This window comes from Varroa destructor, unplaced genomic scaffold (assembly GCF_002443255.2).
Source record: "Varroa destructor unplaced genomic scaffold, Vdes_3.0 BEIS01000005.1, whole genome shotgun sequence".
Taxonomy (NCBI): Eukaryota; Metazoa; Arthropoda; class Arachnida; order Mesostigmata; family Varroidae; genus Varroa; species Varroa destructor.
In genome coordinates, this window is record NW_019211458.1 from 16,123,724 (window position 1) to 16,139,939 (window position 16,216).

At 42.4% G+C, this 16,216-nt stretch overlaps 1 protein-coding gene across 1 annotated transcript in view; it reads left to right on the forward strand.

The window, feature by feature from the left end:
• LOC111251366 (uncharacterized) overlaps nucleotides 1–14,679 on the forward strand; it is a 73,383-nt gene extending 58,704 nt beyond the window's left edge. The window contains exon 3 of the mRNA XM_022807874.2: nucleotides 10,603–14,679. Within this exon, the coding sequence (XP_022663609.1) occupies nucleotides 10,603–10,978 (376 nt within the window). The 3' untranslated portion in view covers nucleotides 10,979–14,679. The remainder of the gene's footprint in view (nucleotides 1–10,602) is intronic.
• Nucleotides 14,680–16,216: the final 1,537 nt, after the last annotated feature.

Here is a 16,216-nt window from a genome sequence, read left to right on the forward strand (position 1 = left end):
GGGGGCTGAAGCGGAAGTTGATGCGTCACAAAGAAAGAGGTCGTCACTTTATTATTAAACTGTTTCCGCCGAGGTTTTTCATAAAACGAATCGTTTCTAGGTGCCACCGTATATATATATATATATATATATATATATATATATATGAAACGTCATCTGTAATGGCTGTTAATTCATTAACTAAAAAACAAAATTCGTGTTAGCTTGAATAAAGAGATACGGTTCACATAGGTACTAAACAATGACTATATATAGCAAGTGAGACATTTTCTTTTTACTCTATTTCTATAGTATCACTATAGATTCGCTAACGAGTAACAAATTACTATAGATGCTATCTTTATAATGACATCTAATATAAATTATAATACTTTTTCTGCACTGGCCGTAACCCTTTCAAAAAAAATAACAGGAGAATGAACAAACACAGCTTGTGTTTGTTTAGCTTAAGTTTTCAAGTAGCTCTACAAACAAAGCTTCACAATTTTATACCTTTATAATAAAAAATGAAGTTATAGCAGATTGATGCAGCTAAACCGTTTGCCTAGGGCAGCCTAGAGTAAAATAAAGGTTTTTGAGGGCCAGCACATTACCGAAGACGAACTTTTGCCTCTTCGCGATACTGCGTTTCGGAATAAGAAGGGCAAACAACGTCTCCATCAGTTTCTATAATTTATGATGGTTGTCGTCATCGTCGGCGCGGCCGCCATCATCACAGTCGTCGATCTGAATAGTAACTTAATCGCTCCTCAACCTCGGAGGACTCAACTCTGAGGTCACTCTTTACACATTTTCAAGCTTTACAACTTTACCTAAACGTGCTTCCATACGATAATTGGCCATTTTAAATCGTGTTTTTGTTGATGACCATTTCAACCCGTCACGTGGAATATACGGCTGCTGCTTCTGCTGCTGTTGGCCATTTTTGGCTTTGCCTTCCGTGTCTTCGTCTCGACAAATTAATTACTCCGTTATTCATTCCGTCAAAATGATGAACCTGAAAAAATTGCATACTAACTCGCCTGCCACAACCACCGGTCTCGTGGTGGCGCCGGACGCTGGAGCAGTGGGTGCCGGCAAATAATATGCACGAAAAAAATACTAACTTTCAAGTTACGTGACGTGTGTGAATACGGAACACAGCTTGCTAACCACATGCGCAGACGAGAAAGACACTGCTTTCTCCGTCCCTAATCAACCTTCTGCCGAGAAATACATTCAGACAACTTGATGGTTTGAACTTAACATCAAATTGAGCTCAAGCTCAATTCGATGTTAAACAGCCAAATATTTGTGGCTGGATCAAGTGGCTCTACTGTTTTCCTTTGATCTGTCATTACTCATTGAGTTCGAAGTGGAAAATTGACCAATGTTGTCCGTTGGCCGGATGTAGGTGCTAGGCCAACTGCATTGAGATCTGTTTTGGACCGTTTCGATTGCAAATATATATTTAGCAGTCGAGCTGACGGAACAGTTCAGCACAACGCTCATCACGGTTCTGCTGTAGGCCGTTCGTCACAAAACACAATAATCATAGGTCTTATAACGAATACATCTCTTGATCCTGTAGAGCATCAAGGTGAAAGGCGCCAGTCATCACATCAGGGACAACAGTGATGAATTTCAAACAATAGACAACAGTACCGTATTATTGGAGTCACATCAGGATGCTAATGTGACCCGATCCAATGACTTACCGGCCAAACATTCGTAATTCCTAGTACACAGTGGCTCTCGACCATTCTTGCAGAGTAGCTATTGCTACGTTAATACCGGCTGTTGCCACAGCACGCAAAACACCGATCATAAAAAAAAAACTTAATAACGTACAGCCATTATAGAAGGATTAAGCGTGCGTGAAAGCAGAACAACGAACGGCAACGATCCTTTTCAGAAGCAGTTTACCTTTACTTTTGCCCTCTCGTGTATTATCGTTTTGAAACTAATTTTATAAACAGATAAATGTTATAAATAATATTTATCTGTTGCCGTTTACGCACAGTAAGGCAGACAGACAGACAGACAGAGCGGCCAACGACGTCTGAACGAAATTGCCCGCGCTCGCGGTCAATTTCGTTCAGACGTCGTTCGCGGTAATGTTAGGTTGATTTTCTACTTTTTTTGTTTTTTTTTCGTTACTACAGTACAATAATAATACAACTGCGACTATCCGGCTTCCGCTTTGTGTATCTGGCCGTCGTTAGGACCTGAGAGGGTTGATTCCGAAAGACCTGTCTTCTGCAAGTTTGTAGCATTTAATGAGAATGATGTATGTGAACGCCGAAAGCGTTAGGCCTCCATGTCCGCCGACCGTCGTGTGTCGACGTAGCGCTCCTATTGTTTGGTGTTACTGTATTCGTGAGGATACAACGATGCCGCCTTCGCTTTAACGACTATTACCTACATACACACGCGACAACGATCGTTGTCAGTCCTAATCGAGTGACGTTGGCGATTTTACGGTAGTGACGAAGCCGGATAGAACAGTATCAGCGGCACAAGGGGGCGCAAGCGGCGACGGACACAATCGACCTGTTTTGTCCTTATAATTATGCTAGATGATCACGCTTATCGCTGAGTGTCATGAATAATAATGAAGTTGTCATAAATAAGAACGAGAACAACAGCAAAACAGATAGCCCGCTGACTTAGCCCCGTTGTTGACGTACACGAACGAGCACTTCACAGCCACTTTCATCTAGTATTCACAAAAACCATAAACATATGTATCCATATATTTTATTCTATCAACACTATTATAACTCGACCATGCCTTGTCTCGCAGCTGGTGTTCTCTGATGCTCAGCAGATCTAAATTCTCACTCCGCTGTCTAAAGCCCGAGTAGATATTCTCGTGTGCGTGTCGGCTCTTTCCAAAGCTCTCAAAGTGCCACTCTTCCCAAAGCTGAGTACCGGACCGCATAACTTTTAGCTTTCGACGCAATTGTGGATGCCTTGCACAAGCCCGTGGCAACAGACATACATAATGAGGCCTTTCGTGGACCTACCGGAGCTGGTTGCTCGGTAGTAGTCTCGGCTATTCTCTTTATCCGATTGTGTAACTTGCATACCACTCTGAGATCGCGCCCACTAGTAGGTGTCAAGCTCCTCCTGCACATGACCATGAATCACCCGGACGAACTGGGCACACGAAGTCTACTCTTCGCGGTGAGGGTATTAGTTCAATAAACTGACTGCGCCGTTCTTCGAATGTCGTTCAACTAAGCTCTAGTTTCATGCTAAGATTCTCTAGAAAGGCCGTTTAATACATACGAACTCCCTGAACGTCCTGGCGGCCTCTCTGTAGCCACAAAAAAATGCATAATTACTAGAAAAAAGGACTGGTACTGCTTCGCCTTAAGCCTTTCACAAATCTCCTCTGCTCCGATTTTGGAATCAAATCAGATTCGCATTGCCATTTTGTCCGCGCGCTTGCCCCACAATCTGTAATGTGACCATTCTTGGTGAACCGCTCGTATTCCTCAGCCCATCGCTCAGGCTTCTCGGCGATTCTGAACTAGCTAATTGGCCTATCAACGACTTCGCTTACTTCATCAGTTAGCCCACCGTTGCCCTCCAGTGAAACGACTTAACTTAGTTTTGTTGTTCGCTTATAGGAACAAGCACTCGAGAGTCATTCGCTTTGCGCTCTTGTATATATATATACGACTTGGGAACAGCATATGATACGGCGTTTCCCTAAGAAAGATCACTGTGATCTGCACAGCGATATGTGTATGGGGCGGCTGTGTGACGAGTTCCATTTCGGTGTTGCCTTAACGGCAAAGTCTGTGATTAATTCTGTTGTGGCAAATACGAAGGCCGGATAAGCCTGCAACAATATAACTGTTAGCTGAAGAGCACAAAGCGATAAAAACGACGAGCCGGTCACCAAACGTTTAATCCACTGTACAAAATGGCTCCTTGTTCGGCGAGTGGTTTTGCCTAGAAAGTACAAATTAATAAATATATACATATAGAGCAAACATATGAGTAACGCTAATATCATTATTGGTGTTCCTATCCTGACCTCTGTAATCAATGATAACTCGCTCTATGTTTGATAGATATAATAGTGAAGACTTATTGGCAATATGTATATTATAAAAATAGTTAGAGCATAAGCTTGCGTAGTATGCGCCGTCAAACCATCATATGTCATTTCGTAGGATTGCACCAAAAGGTCCAATGAGTTGTGGCTATTCACGTACGATACCGTATTAAAGAGTGATAGTCGTAGAAAACGTACTAAATAGCGGGCAACAACAAGATACTATGCGACATAAACTTCGATCCCAGCCCCAGTGACAAATATGGCAACGGAGATCATTTGAAGAACAGCAACAGTGACGAAAAAGAGGTCTATTCCACTCATCCTGAGAGCGAACGACGGCCAGTCTGGCCAGCGTCATTATTCTATGACTGTCAATGGATCGTGGTTCTGAAGCAAATACTGATTATCGATAAATCGCCGAGCTACGAACAGCATCAGAACAGAAAAAACGGGCATCGGCTAGAAATCATCGATATTGGCAGCTTTTCGTTGCCGTTCGAGTCGTTTGTTCTTCGCGCGTTTGTCAATCGGTGGTCCGGCGAAGGATCACGAAGCAGAGAATATGCAAGCCACTATAAATGTCATATATACGCACGCTGGTACACAAGCACAATGTGGACACAACAACAAACAAGGCGATGATACAGCAGACGGAACGGCAAAACAAATCCGTCCTTTTCGCGTGCGCATATCCCACCCGACTGCCAGATCGTAGACCTAAAAGGTATGATGGTACTGTTATTGTGCTTTATGACTAACCCTATCGTAATCGACCACACAGGCCCGTTCCTGCTGGCTGTACAGGAGGGAGAGGGCTGCATGGGTGGGAAGATCGAAAGAAGAACACCTGTATCCTTTTTCGGGTCCTATTGTCAATCACGTTGTATGCCAGTGAATGATAATAATATGCAGCTGTACGTGTGCATATTGTATGAATAGGAAAAATTACAAGAACGATATGGCTCGCGATGGGGACAACCTCCCACCCCATCGCCGCCGCAGATATTTTGCTTTTTCTGTATGTGAAGATCTATGACATTACAATTACAATCAGTCTGAGGATATGATACACGCATGTTTGTTGACAGCGTTCGTAATGGCTAATTGTGAAGTTCGTTATAATTCAGTCATAATAATAATGGTAATCATTAATAATCTGCTAGAAACAAAATCATGACGATCGTATATACATTTGTTTGGCTTTTGGCAACAAATTCAAAATAAGATGTTGCAGCAAGCTCGTCAAAGGCAACCTACGCAGAGGTGTTCGGCCTCTAATTGATTATCAAGTGAGGTGAAGATCGAACATGATCACTCATCAGTATAAATCTACCGCCAGCAAACCCTGTTTACGTACGAACATACCGATAAACATTGGTAAATAACTAGATTTCAGTCATGTGTTCGTTCTATAGATTTTATCTAGTTATCTATGTTTGGCTGCCGCAACAGCCTAAATATCAAAGCCTACTTGACATACTGTTGAGTAGTAATTCTATGGGGGGCGAAACTGCCCATCTACAGCGATCGCGCCTCTGTATAGCAGGTCCCTTTAGACAACAGCAGCTGGCCTTCACTTTGGTCCTTTGGCAAATACAGCATTGTGTCCTGTAACCGACTTGATTCTACTTGATCGTGTGGACTAGACGACGCCGACGATAGGGAAATGAATGGATTGACAGGAAACAGGCCCAGAAAAAGGCGGAGCAATAGAAAATACGGATATAACAGCATAATGATACCCACTTAGATATTGATCATATCATTACTCTGATTATCATTAGCAATAAGATTGCCTATAAAACATGTACACTCGCAGACAAACAGAGATCATCGTTTCAGAGGGTTGCTGATATGTATAACATATAATAGTAGCACCAACTGATGCTAAGTCACTGAAGGTGACCAGATGGTTTCGTAACCATCCCCTTCGCGTTAACGTATGTACAAACAGAAACACATATAGTGTCCCTCTACGGAATAACAACACGAACTGCTCTTTCGGGCGTACAACTAATAACAGATGCCCATAGACGCTAATAATCTATTCATATATCGGTTCTTTTTTGCTTATACGGAAAACAGTAAACGGTAAGAGAAGCGCGTCACAATAGCAATATCATATAAATGTGTGGAGACCATCATTTTCTCCCTTATCGTCATTGCCGTCGTGATAATGAACGTGTATGTATGATAATCATGGTCATAACAAAAACATATTTACCATGTGTTTTTATAATACTATAAGAAGAATACTACATAGCCATGACGTTATAGCGTTGCGGTCCTGGATCGGCTGGGTTTGTCCTAGGCGATTTGAGGTGATTAGAAATCGTTTACGTTGATCGATGCGCGATGCCCTATGCTAACATTACTATCTGGAGGCGTTCACGCATTGAACGTCTACTTGTTAGTACAATTCTGTTTAGTTTGATCTTTGGCGCGCATCCACCCGCAGCGGCGTCAATAGCACAAAGAGTGACCCCAGCGTGTGCTAAATATGCTAAAACGGTGTGTCCTATTTAGTATTTTTCTACTAGTTTCAAACTTTTCCTTAGGCTGCTAATTTTCTTTTCAGTAACCCCGCTGCGGCCGCACTCGTAGGTCGCAGCTTAAGCGTAGCAGTCAATGATCGTTGGTGTTTCGTTCACGAAGAAATTATAGACAGACACCATAATGAAATAGACGTAAAACGAAAGACGATTGCAGCTTTTTAATTTACTTTGAAAGTAATTCCAATGGCTACGGGTGTGGTTATTATGTGTCGAATATTCCCTTACGGTAATTGTGCTGATAACGATGCTAACGGCAGGATAAGATCAAATCAACGGATGGCGTCGACTTTGAAGCGTTCAGCCAATTTGTGGATCAGGACAACGAAAGGACGCTGCTGCGAAAAACACTGTATAGACGAAATGAGTTTAATGAGTGAGAAGGACAAAAAGCTGGTCTAAAGTCTGAATGGATATAGATAAGGCCACGATAATTCGATAAATGAGAGCGCGAAGCCTTCCAATTAGGTATTTATTTAGTTGCAAATTTCATTGAAAGAGAACACGTATGCTATTGGTGTAGCCTGGTGATGCGTGAGCATCTACAAACGGAGGACACATCTGGCCGTTTCCGATTTGTAAAATAATATTGAATTCAGCTACGGCTTACATCTGTATCTAATTACTTGTGCGACCATAAATCGATGTTATATTTTTCATTCATCCGCCATCGAACCAAAAACGTTTATCCGCCTAGAGCGGGAATAAACCCAACCCGCTTTTGTGTATAAGTGTATACACCCATCTATCTCATTGGGCAAGCCCGCTTCGCCTAGCCTTCTATCCATCAAAAACATGGGAACATTTAGGGGCATATTCATTTTAGCTTCATCATTTTTTTTTGCCTTGTGCCGTCATCTAGACTGTAACATCATTCGAATGACGGCATCAGCGCCAGCTCAGACAAACCGGGCAACCTACTATTTTAGAACGCACAGTGTCGTACACATAGGGACATTCATGGAGGCTTCGAACAAATGGCGACGTTAGCAGAAAAATAGTTTGATTCTTTTCGCTACACAAATGTCCCAACACGAACACAAAGGGCAGATAGACTTCGGTCTCGACAGAGCGTCAACAGAATCTGACGACACGAATCAGAAGTAATAGTTTCCCCGGTTTACATAATCTACATTTTCACCGCTTACTTGCGCTCGAGATGTAATCGTATCCGTCAAATAACTATCGTTTTAAATCCGCCCTTCACCTCGTACCGTATAATGGTACCGCGTTGCTTCTGTTCTGGCTTTCTCGTTAAGAAGGATTTCTCTATCTCCTACATGTATGTATGACCGTAAGGAAACTGACTCAAAGAGCGAGCGGAGCACCGGAGAAAGACCAATGTCGATTTGCAAGAAATCTGCCTGAAGTTGGTAGGAAAACAGGCTACGGGTTAGCTCTGTACACCAATTAAGACACGAACAATGTAAGAGCTAACAACCCATAATTAGTTGGCGACGGGATGCCGCCAGCTCCGTGATGCTCCAGCTAGAATGCGACCTACTAGGCCTAATGCAACAGCCTCAACAGCATAGCGGACGCTTCTGTTCAAGCTACTTTAGCCTGTTCTCAATATGTCGTAGGTGCATACGACGAAAGACCAGACAAAAAAATCCAAATAAAAAACCTTTTCTTGATTTTCGCCACCGTTTTAACTCTCGGTATGTTGTAGTAGTGGTTGATTCGATTCGTGGATCTATCCGGTAGCCAGAAACTATTACGTTCCGGCGCTATGCGATATGCGATAGCATTGACGAAGGCCGTGGCTGAAGCTGCCAGCCACATAGAGCCTGCCTCAAAAAGGTGTTGGCTGTGTGCGGCTCATAATGGCGATGCTGTTGGCGCTCGCTTAACGTCTTTGTCCGCCTGGTCTGTGAGAGGAGGCGGTGGCTCTGCGCAACAATTAAAATATGGACTCCGGTCAAATCGCTTAGGCACCGTCGTTCGGGGCGGGCACTTTGCTTCTCTGGCTGTTTATCCTTCTCTAGCTCCTCTATTCTCTTTCCGCTTTTCTCACCTTTTCTGTTCAACACGATGCTGGCCATAAGCAGAGGAAAACCTCCGCCGTTGATCTGAGTGGCTGGCGTTTTTCCGTGGCATCCGGACGAACGAAGGAACGAACGAGCAAGCGAGCGCGATCGACCTCTCACAGAGGCCCGCTTAAGGCAAATGCGATGAGGCGCTTTCCCTGTTGACGCTGTCGCCACAGCCACCTTTGTGGCCCCCTCCGATTCATTTTTATGAACTTAAGCGACCCATCAGCATCATCCATAAACGAATGAGGAGATGGCGCACGATGTAACAAGGATACAGAGAGATTAGCTACATTTTTTCGTTGGTTAGCATCGTCGACTCAATGGCGACAGCACGACCATTACATGTGTCGTATACCCTCTCCAGAGTGTAGCTACGCGTTTTATTCATCTACACATTATGGCGCAGTTGGAACAAAATATACATCGAGGTCAGGGCTGGGAAAAATCACGAAACGACCCGAACCCGAATGATTCTCTTGAGTAGAGCCATGGTGGGTCGAAGCAAATGAAGATCGACCTCTTGCGCCGCCGTTGGAAGATCAGCTAACGGCCGAACTGAAAGCTTCACGAAACCTATAATTAGAAAGGCCGTATTACGCAGCCAGCCCTTGTGAACGTATTTATTTATGTACGACGTATCATTCAAACGTATAAAGTGGATCATGTAGCGTAAAACACAGGACAATGAAATGCGTTCTGGTGAGTACCAATGGCACCGACAGCAATCGTCGCCGTTGCGAAGTTTAGGGATTGGATCCTGCTAGCATCCTGACGCCGATAGGTCCAGTCCATTGGTTGGATAGTAGTTCAGGGTGTAAGCTGATAGATAGACTCGTCTTCGCGGCCATTGTGAATACCGTTTGGAGACGGAAAATCGGACATGAATGCCGTAACAGCTGGTTTGTATTCGTAGCTAGCAGCACTGGCCATGATGCAGCAAACATCGCTTACGTACCTCTTAAGTTCGTTTTCTATTCGTTTCCCGCCAATACATCGGAATGAAAGGTGTGTAACGATACACAATCGAAATGCACGAACGTTTACATAATCTAAATAGCACGAAGAGCAGAATATTGGTAACGAGAATCGTCTGATGAATCTGTGGTATCGTAGGACAGGGGTTAAAACCAACAACAACTGGCAGTTCGTATTGTTTCAAGCTTCCTAGAAACGTTGAGTAGACGAATTTTCTATGGCTTGCCTTTTAGCGGCATTGGGTCGATGTGAAGATATTGCTCGGGAGCAGCGCTACCAGCATCAACCAACTAAATGACAGCAACAGACCCAGTTTTGTTTGGTCCTAGTTTTCTCTTTGTAAAACAATTTGGCATGCTGGGAGCTTTGAATGCTACGAAACTACGTCTCTGAACGGTAATCTCCTAATTAATTACTCCACACAGCGTGTTCATGCAGTAGAATTAAAAGATGATGATTTCAGATATGGCTAAGCTGCAGGGACTGTTTTTAACGTCTATCAAATATAAGATCGCAATTACAAACCAACTTGGATACAATAGAAAAAAAATTAAATATATCCTAACTTGGTCTATTGATGTTTTTTTTCACTGGCCGACATTTTTATATTGAGCTCACCATCTAAGTTCACTCAATAGTAGATCTGAGTATGATAAAACATCCTGCGCATATCATAGTTTTTTTTTGTTTATTTCATTTCTTTTCATTTAAGAAGGATATAGTGCATATATTGTGACAATTTCTTAATATAATACTCTAATAAACTGCAAGGACAATTGAACGCGCCTCATCATAATCGTCCGATCATAAAATCCCCTAAAATAGAGCTATAAAAAACCCATCAATCATCAGACATCGAATTAGAGTAAACGGCCTATCTACGGCCAACCGTGCAAGCCTAATAACATTTTAAGCATTCATTCGTGTGCGTCGTTGCCGGCCCCGTTCGCTCATTTCGATTGTTTCTGTTCTCTTCGCATTACAGGCGTCAGACAGCGGAGGAACGTGAAGCTGAGCGCCAGGCAGCGAACCGGCTAATGATGTCGCTGCAGGCTGAAGTTGTGCAAAAGTCGATGCAGTTCGCACAGGCAACAAGCGGTCATCAGGGAGCCGCGCTCGCGGCGGTCGCTGCAGCCAATGCCGGACCACAGGACCCCCGCGAAGCGCTGCAGTGTCTCAGCAGCGCCAGTCTTCACGCGCTTCAATCGCTCCAGCCATGGGCAGCGGAAGCTGCGGCGTTAAGCGCCGCCCAACAGGCCGCTGCCCTTCAAGCAGCTGCGGCAGCGCAACAGGTCGGCTCGCAGTCGACAAGTGCACCACCTCCAACGGCACCTCACTTTCTTACAACCCCTCTCTGTTGAGAAAGGAAGAAAGTTGCAGAATCTTAGCCCTGTTAATTCCTTCCCCTTCTTCAACTCTCAAGTCGCTCCGACAACCTAAAAAAAAAACTCTGACGAGAACATTAGCGGCGGCTAGAAAAGAACACGATGTGTTCGCTAGAAACTCCGACACATATCAGTATATGTATATTGATTTAGATAATTCATGTCATTGGATTTAGCAAAAAAAAAAACACGAAATCAATATAGAAAACGGAGATCGAAGTTGCGAATGACAAAAGATAAATGAAGTACTAAGAAGAAAAGCACGCATACCTCCGAGACTACTTGGATGGGTCGAAATTGAAGAAGAATGGCTGAGTACTAGGTCTCGAGGGCAAGCCGTAGTTAGCGTAGAACGACGACACGTCTTCGATTCTATCTGTTGAAAAACGAGACAAACAATTTTTACTGGGCAAATATGGCGAAGATAATCATTATTTCAATGCATAATAAGCAAGCGTTCTAACATTGTCAGCTCAAATAGATGCATAAATCCATTCGATGTGTGCTGTCACACATCTAACCTGCCCTAGTTGTCCTTAGGTAGAAACAATCTTGCTTAGTCCGTCTTCGAAAAAAACGTGTGACGAAAAATACGCAGGGAACAATTCACGCATTCACTTTGCATTGGGAACACAATTAGAAAGATTATAGACATACATATAATCAGGCATGTGGGCTTATCGGCGTCGTCGTCGTCGTCGTTTGTTTTGTGCAAAAAGCAAAACACACACACACAGGAGTAAACACAAACAAATCCGAGATTATCCGTGATCTACAGAATATAGTTGTGTATTTACGCAGATGTAACAATGTGTAGTATAAAAATAATCGACCTGTTAATGTCGATGAAAATATCCAGTGCAGCGAATAGAAACCCAAAGTGGGAGGGGAGGGGAGGGGAGGGGGGTGATTACACTGAGTAGGGACGCACCTCCTCATCGAAGGCATGTCCAGAGCCTGGTAAAATCTAGCGGAACCCTGGGCGTCATTCATAGGGTGCTTTATTGGCGGGGGCGGGGGGAAGGGGTATGTGTATATAGATGTAGGAAATAGCAAGATCATTGTACTAGATTGCATTTATCACTAATACCATATTGATTCGGTATAGATCGGGGAGAGATAGGATCGAATATTTCTCTGTTCTGTAACGCTGACATTCATATATTCGTCTACTTGTAGAAAAAGTAGAGTGATTTCGTGCAGCATGGTATATTGTATACATTGCACGTAAAACAGTGTATCGGTATTTTTGCCGTGACAGAGACGCGGACCATGCTTGTATAGCACATGCTTGTATCAAGGGCAACGATTATCGATAATCAATATAATCCGTGTAATGAATAGCTATAGTATAATGTAGTTTGCGGTTTGATTGCGCTTGTAAGAAGCTTGAGAAGAAGCCAACATCAATGACTGTAGAAAAGAAGAGTTGATGCTCTTTCAGGGTGAGCGACTTTGCCCCCCCCCCCCCCCCGCACGTACTGCGGCAAACGGCAACACAAATAAGAAAATAAATATCAATAAAGAAAGCAATGAAGCACGTATGGTAATCAGAACCAGTAATTAACTGCAACTATCAGTGCAATTATGTCGCATTTTAATTTACATGCAATGTTTGCCCAATCAGGCAAACGTGCACATGAACAATCGGACGTGCCCTGAACGACGTGGGCATGTGTGCTGGCTTCACAAGCCGATGTATGTGGGTGAAGTCTTTTTCACTGATACAGTTAACTCACTCCAGACGCTTTCTCATAAGTATTGCATGTGAAGGTTTTTGGCAAATCGTAGATTTATGAACGTTTACACATGATCGTATGACATATATAATCTGAAGTCGATATTGTCGCCATGTATATAGAGACTGATAGGCAAGATCATGTGAAGGCTAAGAGGTAAACGTTTGAAGTTCATGTGTAAATAGTCGGATATCAGAATTGAACTAGCTGGGCTATATAGAAAATCTATTGAGAATAAAAACGAATACCGACACCAAAATAGATTACGAAGGTCTCCATTTATTTCTCGAAATCCCTGGCTGTGTGTCCATAGAAGATTTATTTAGTATCTAGTTTACATCACTTGGCAGGCTATTTAACGCCACAGAAACCACCGACAATTATTCATATATATATGTTTATATATATATGTATATATAAACACAATTTCCAGCATTGATTTTCAGCAATCAAACTGAGTCGGTGGATCGTGATTGATCAATATGAGTGTTCAGGTGTTCCCGATATAAATTAGAATTTTCACAAGATCAGGATATCCGATAAATATATATCGTCTCATTTATCACTCTATCTCTAACAGCGAAAGATGGCATTAAATCAAAAACTACAATGAGAAATTTAGAAAGGCAAATGAATACGGGTAAAGCTGACGGATAGAACCGGCAAATTTCAACATGTCTCATATAAAAAACAACTATATGCTATTTTTACTTCTTGTTTGTTTTCATTGCATTTGGTTCCTTCAGCAAAAATGGTCTTGTCTCTGACGATGACAGAATAGTTACGAAGGGACATAACGGCCTAGACAGGTACGGTTTGTATGTAAATACGGTAGGTGCAAAAGTGTGAAGCGAACGCCATAGGCTAGTACTTTAGGGTGATTATACAACTATTATATACTTGAATAAGTAGATTTGCTCTGACTATCGATGTTGATTGATGATACTAAAAAAGCGACTCGCAACAAATGAACGTGAAGATAACGCACTGATGATAATAATCCTTATCAACTGAAAATATCAATGATGATGATAATAAAAACGGTACTTATTAACATAGCTCGTATGTATGTGTGTGTGTGTGTGTTTGTGTGTGGCTACAAAGATGAGAGACTCTTGACGCGACTTCTCCTGCTGATGATGCAAACGTTGATGATAGTAAGAACAACAGTAGCAACAACGACTACGACAAGGATAGAACAACAAAATCTGAAACGTATTCTGACCTCAGCAGTGAGGTATACGATCAACTGTATCTGAAACCAGCAGGGCATTAGATACAGTTGATCGTTAGAGCCTACTATGCTACAAAGTTCCCATATTCTAAGTATTTTACCGAGCGGCGGCGGCGACATTATGAATCAAAAATATGTCCGATAGATATCCTTCAACACTGATGTCACTGAGCATCTGCGGATTGCGTTTTACCTACGTATTTAGAGGCCGCTGAAGTAAGTAGCGCGATGTAAAAATTCAGCTAGAATTTGCTGTTCAATATAGAAAAATACAAATGATATCGACTGTGTACGAACATCTAAAGCCGCCCTGAAACATCTGTATAATGTCGCTTAGTCATACGGCACAATACTGGCCAAACTGGAAAGAGCGTAGGCCCGTACGTGTGCAGCCAGAAGAAAAACAGAAAGGAAAAACAGCTACGCCCCTCTGACGACGTAGCTCGCAGGCCACCAAGATGCAGCCGATATTGCGGCCTATCGATAAGCGTGCAACGCAGCGATGAGAGCAAGCGACATCTGGTGACGATGGCGTGTAGAATAGGTAACATATCATAATGCGGAGGGTGACTATACACACGAGTAAAATACTAAAACTTCACGTGAAGTCGAATTGAGTCGGTGGCAAAGATTATTCATAATGATATAAGAAATAAAAGGAGATGAGGATAAATAAATGCAAGCGTGCAGAGAAATAAGTAAAATGCAGTGTTTTTTTTTTTTTTTTTTTATTCTATTATAGATAGTTATGACGTTAGTATCGCGCGTATCGTTTTTGTTTGGATGTTGCCTGTCATTGTGGATCTACTCGTATAGTCAACTAGTAATATCTCGTCGTGAGCAATGTAATGCATGAATTGGGGTCTTAAATTGAGACAGTTTATGATTGGTAACCATTGAATCGCAGATTGAAAAAAATCGATACCTAACATTCATTGAGACGCGCACACACTAGCCTATAGGCTATGTACAAAGTTATACATTTTAATGTAATTACGATGTCGTGAAATGGCCGTCAATTGCGTCAACTGTATCTCAGTAAACGAATGGGAACGTTTATCATAACGCAAAGTCTTAGCTTTTCTGTTAGAACTCGTCGTGGAGAATCAGATCACTGTACGTCTTAACAAACGTAGTTGAAGCGATGTCCCCGACAAGAAACCACGTGAAACATTAAAAATGTAACGGGCATCATTTGCCTTTAGGTGGGCAAGCATCAAGGTAAACAGAGCTCCGGCACGCAGTGACTAGATCGAACCTATCTACAGACACGGACGCTATATGTGAGCGTGAACATACACCAGGCGCATTGGAAATGGTACGTGTTTATCTAATGGTTTGCCACGACATTGACATCGTCCCATTTTTGCATAGCCATTAAGCTAAAGATGGGGCCAACAGAAAAACGAGAAGTAATCCTAAATAGAAAGCGGAAAGAAGGTGGAGAAGATGCCGGCTCCAAATTGAACTTTCTAAGATGTTCATGAGGGCTTTCCGGATGTCTGTTGTACGTGCTGTTCTAGCACACTTGCGCCTAAGGAAGCGATACGAGAGAATGCGTGGGTGGTGAGTGTCCGGATCAGGCCAACGTCGAGACGCCATCATAAAGATAACGAATAAACGTTCGGCTATAGTGATACAAGGACAGGCAGGATAATTGTTTATTACGTTATTATACGTTACATTCGAATTCATTGTGGGACCCATCTCGCGCGACTCGGTAAGCTGATTAAAAGCCTACGCTGAGAGGTAACGTAACCAGCAGAGGGTTTAGATTCTCGAAACTTCTACCGTAAAGACCATTTATTATAAACGAGACTGCATCCTGTCGATATTTTCCAGGAAGACTATATAAATTGTTTTTGTCTTGCCTCTACCTTAGAAGCTGCACGGATACACCCTGATCTTTTCCGGACCTATCTAACCGAATAAATGATTGTAGATCTTTCGAGTACCCTAAAATAGAATAGCTTGGGTTCTAAAACAAAACAAAACAAAACAAAAAAAATAGCGAGTTTGAAAGTCTTGAAATTGAGATGAATCTATATATATATTCGTTATTTGTAGCTAATAAAAACAGTCCTAAAATTTTAGGGGGCTAAAAATAGCGCCATATAAATTTCTTTTGCCGGTTTTTAATTACATTTTTGCAGTTCTTAGCACTGAAGCTTCGAGGAAATTCAAGTGTACACAAAATTGAGCCATTTATACAAAAAAAATACGCATACCATACGAAAACGT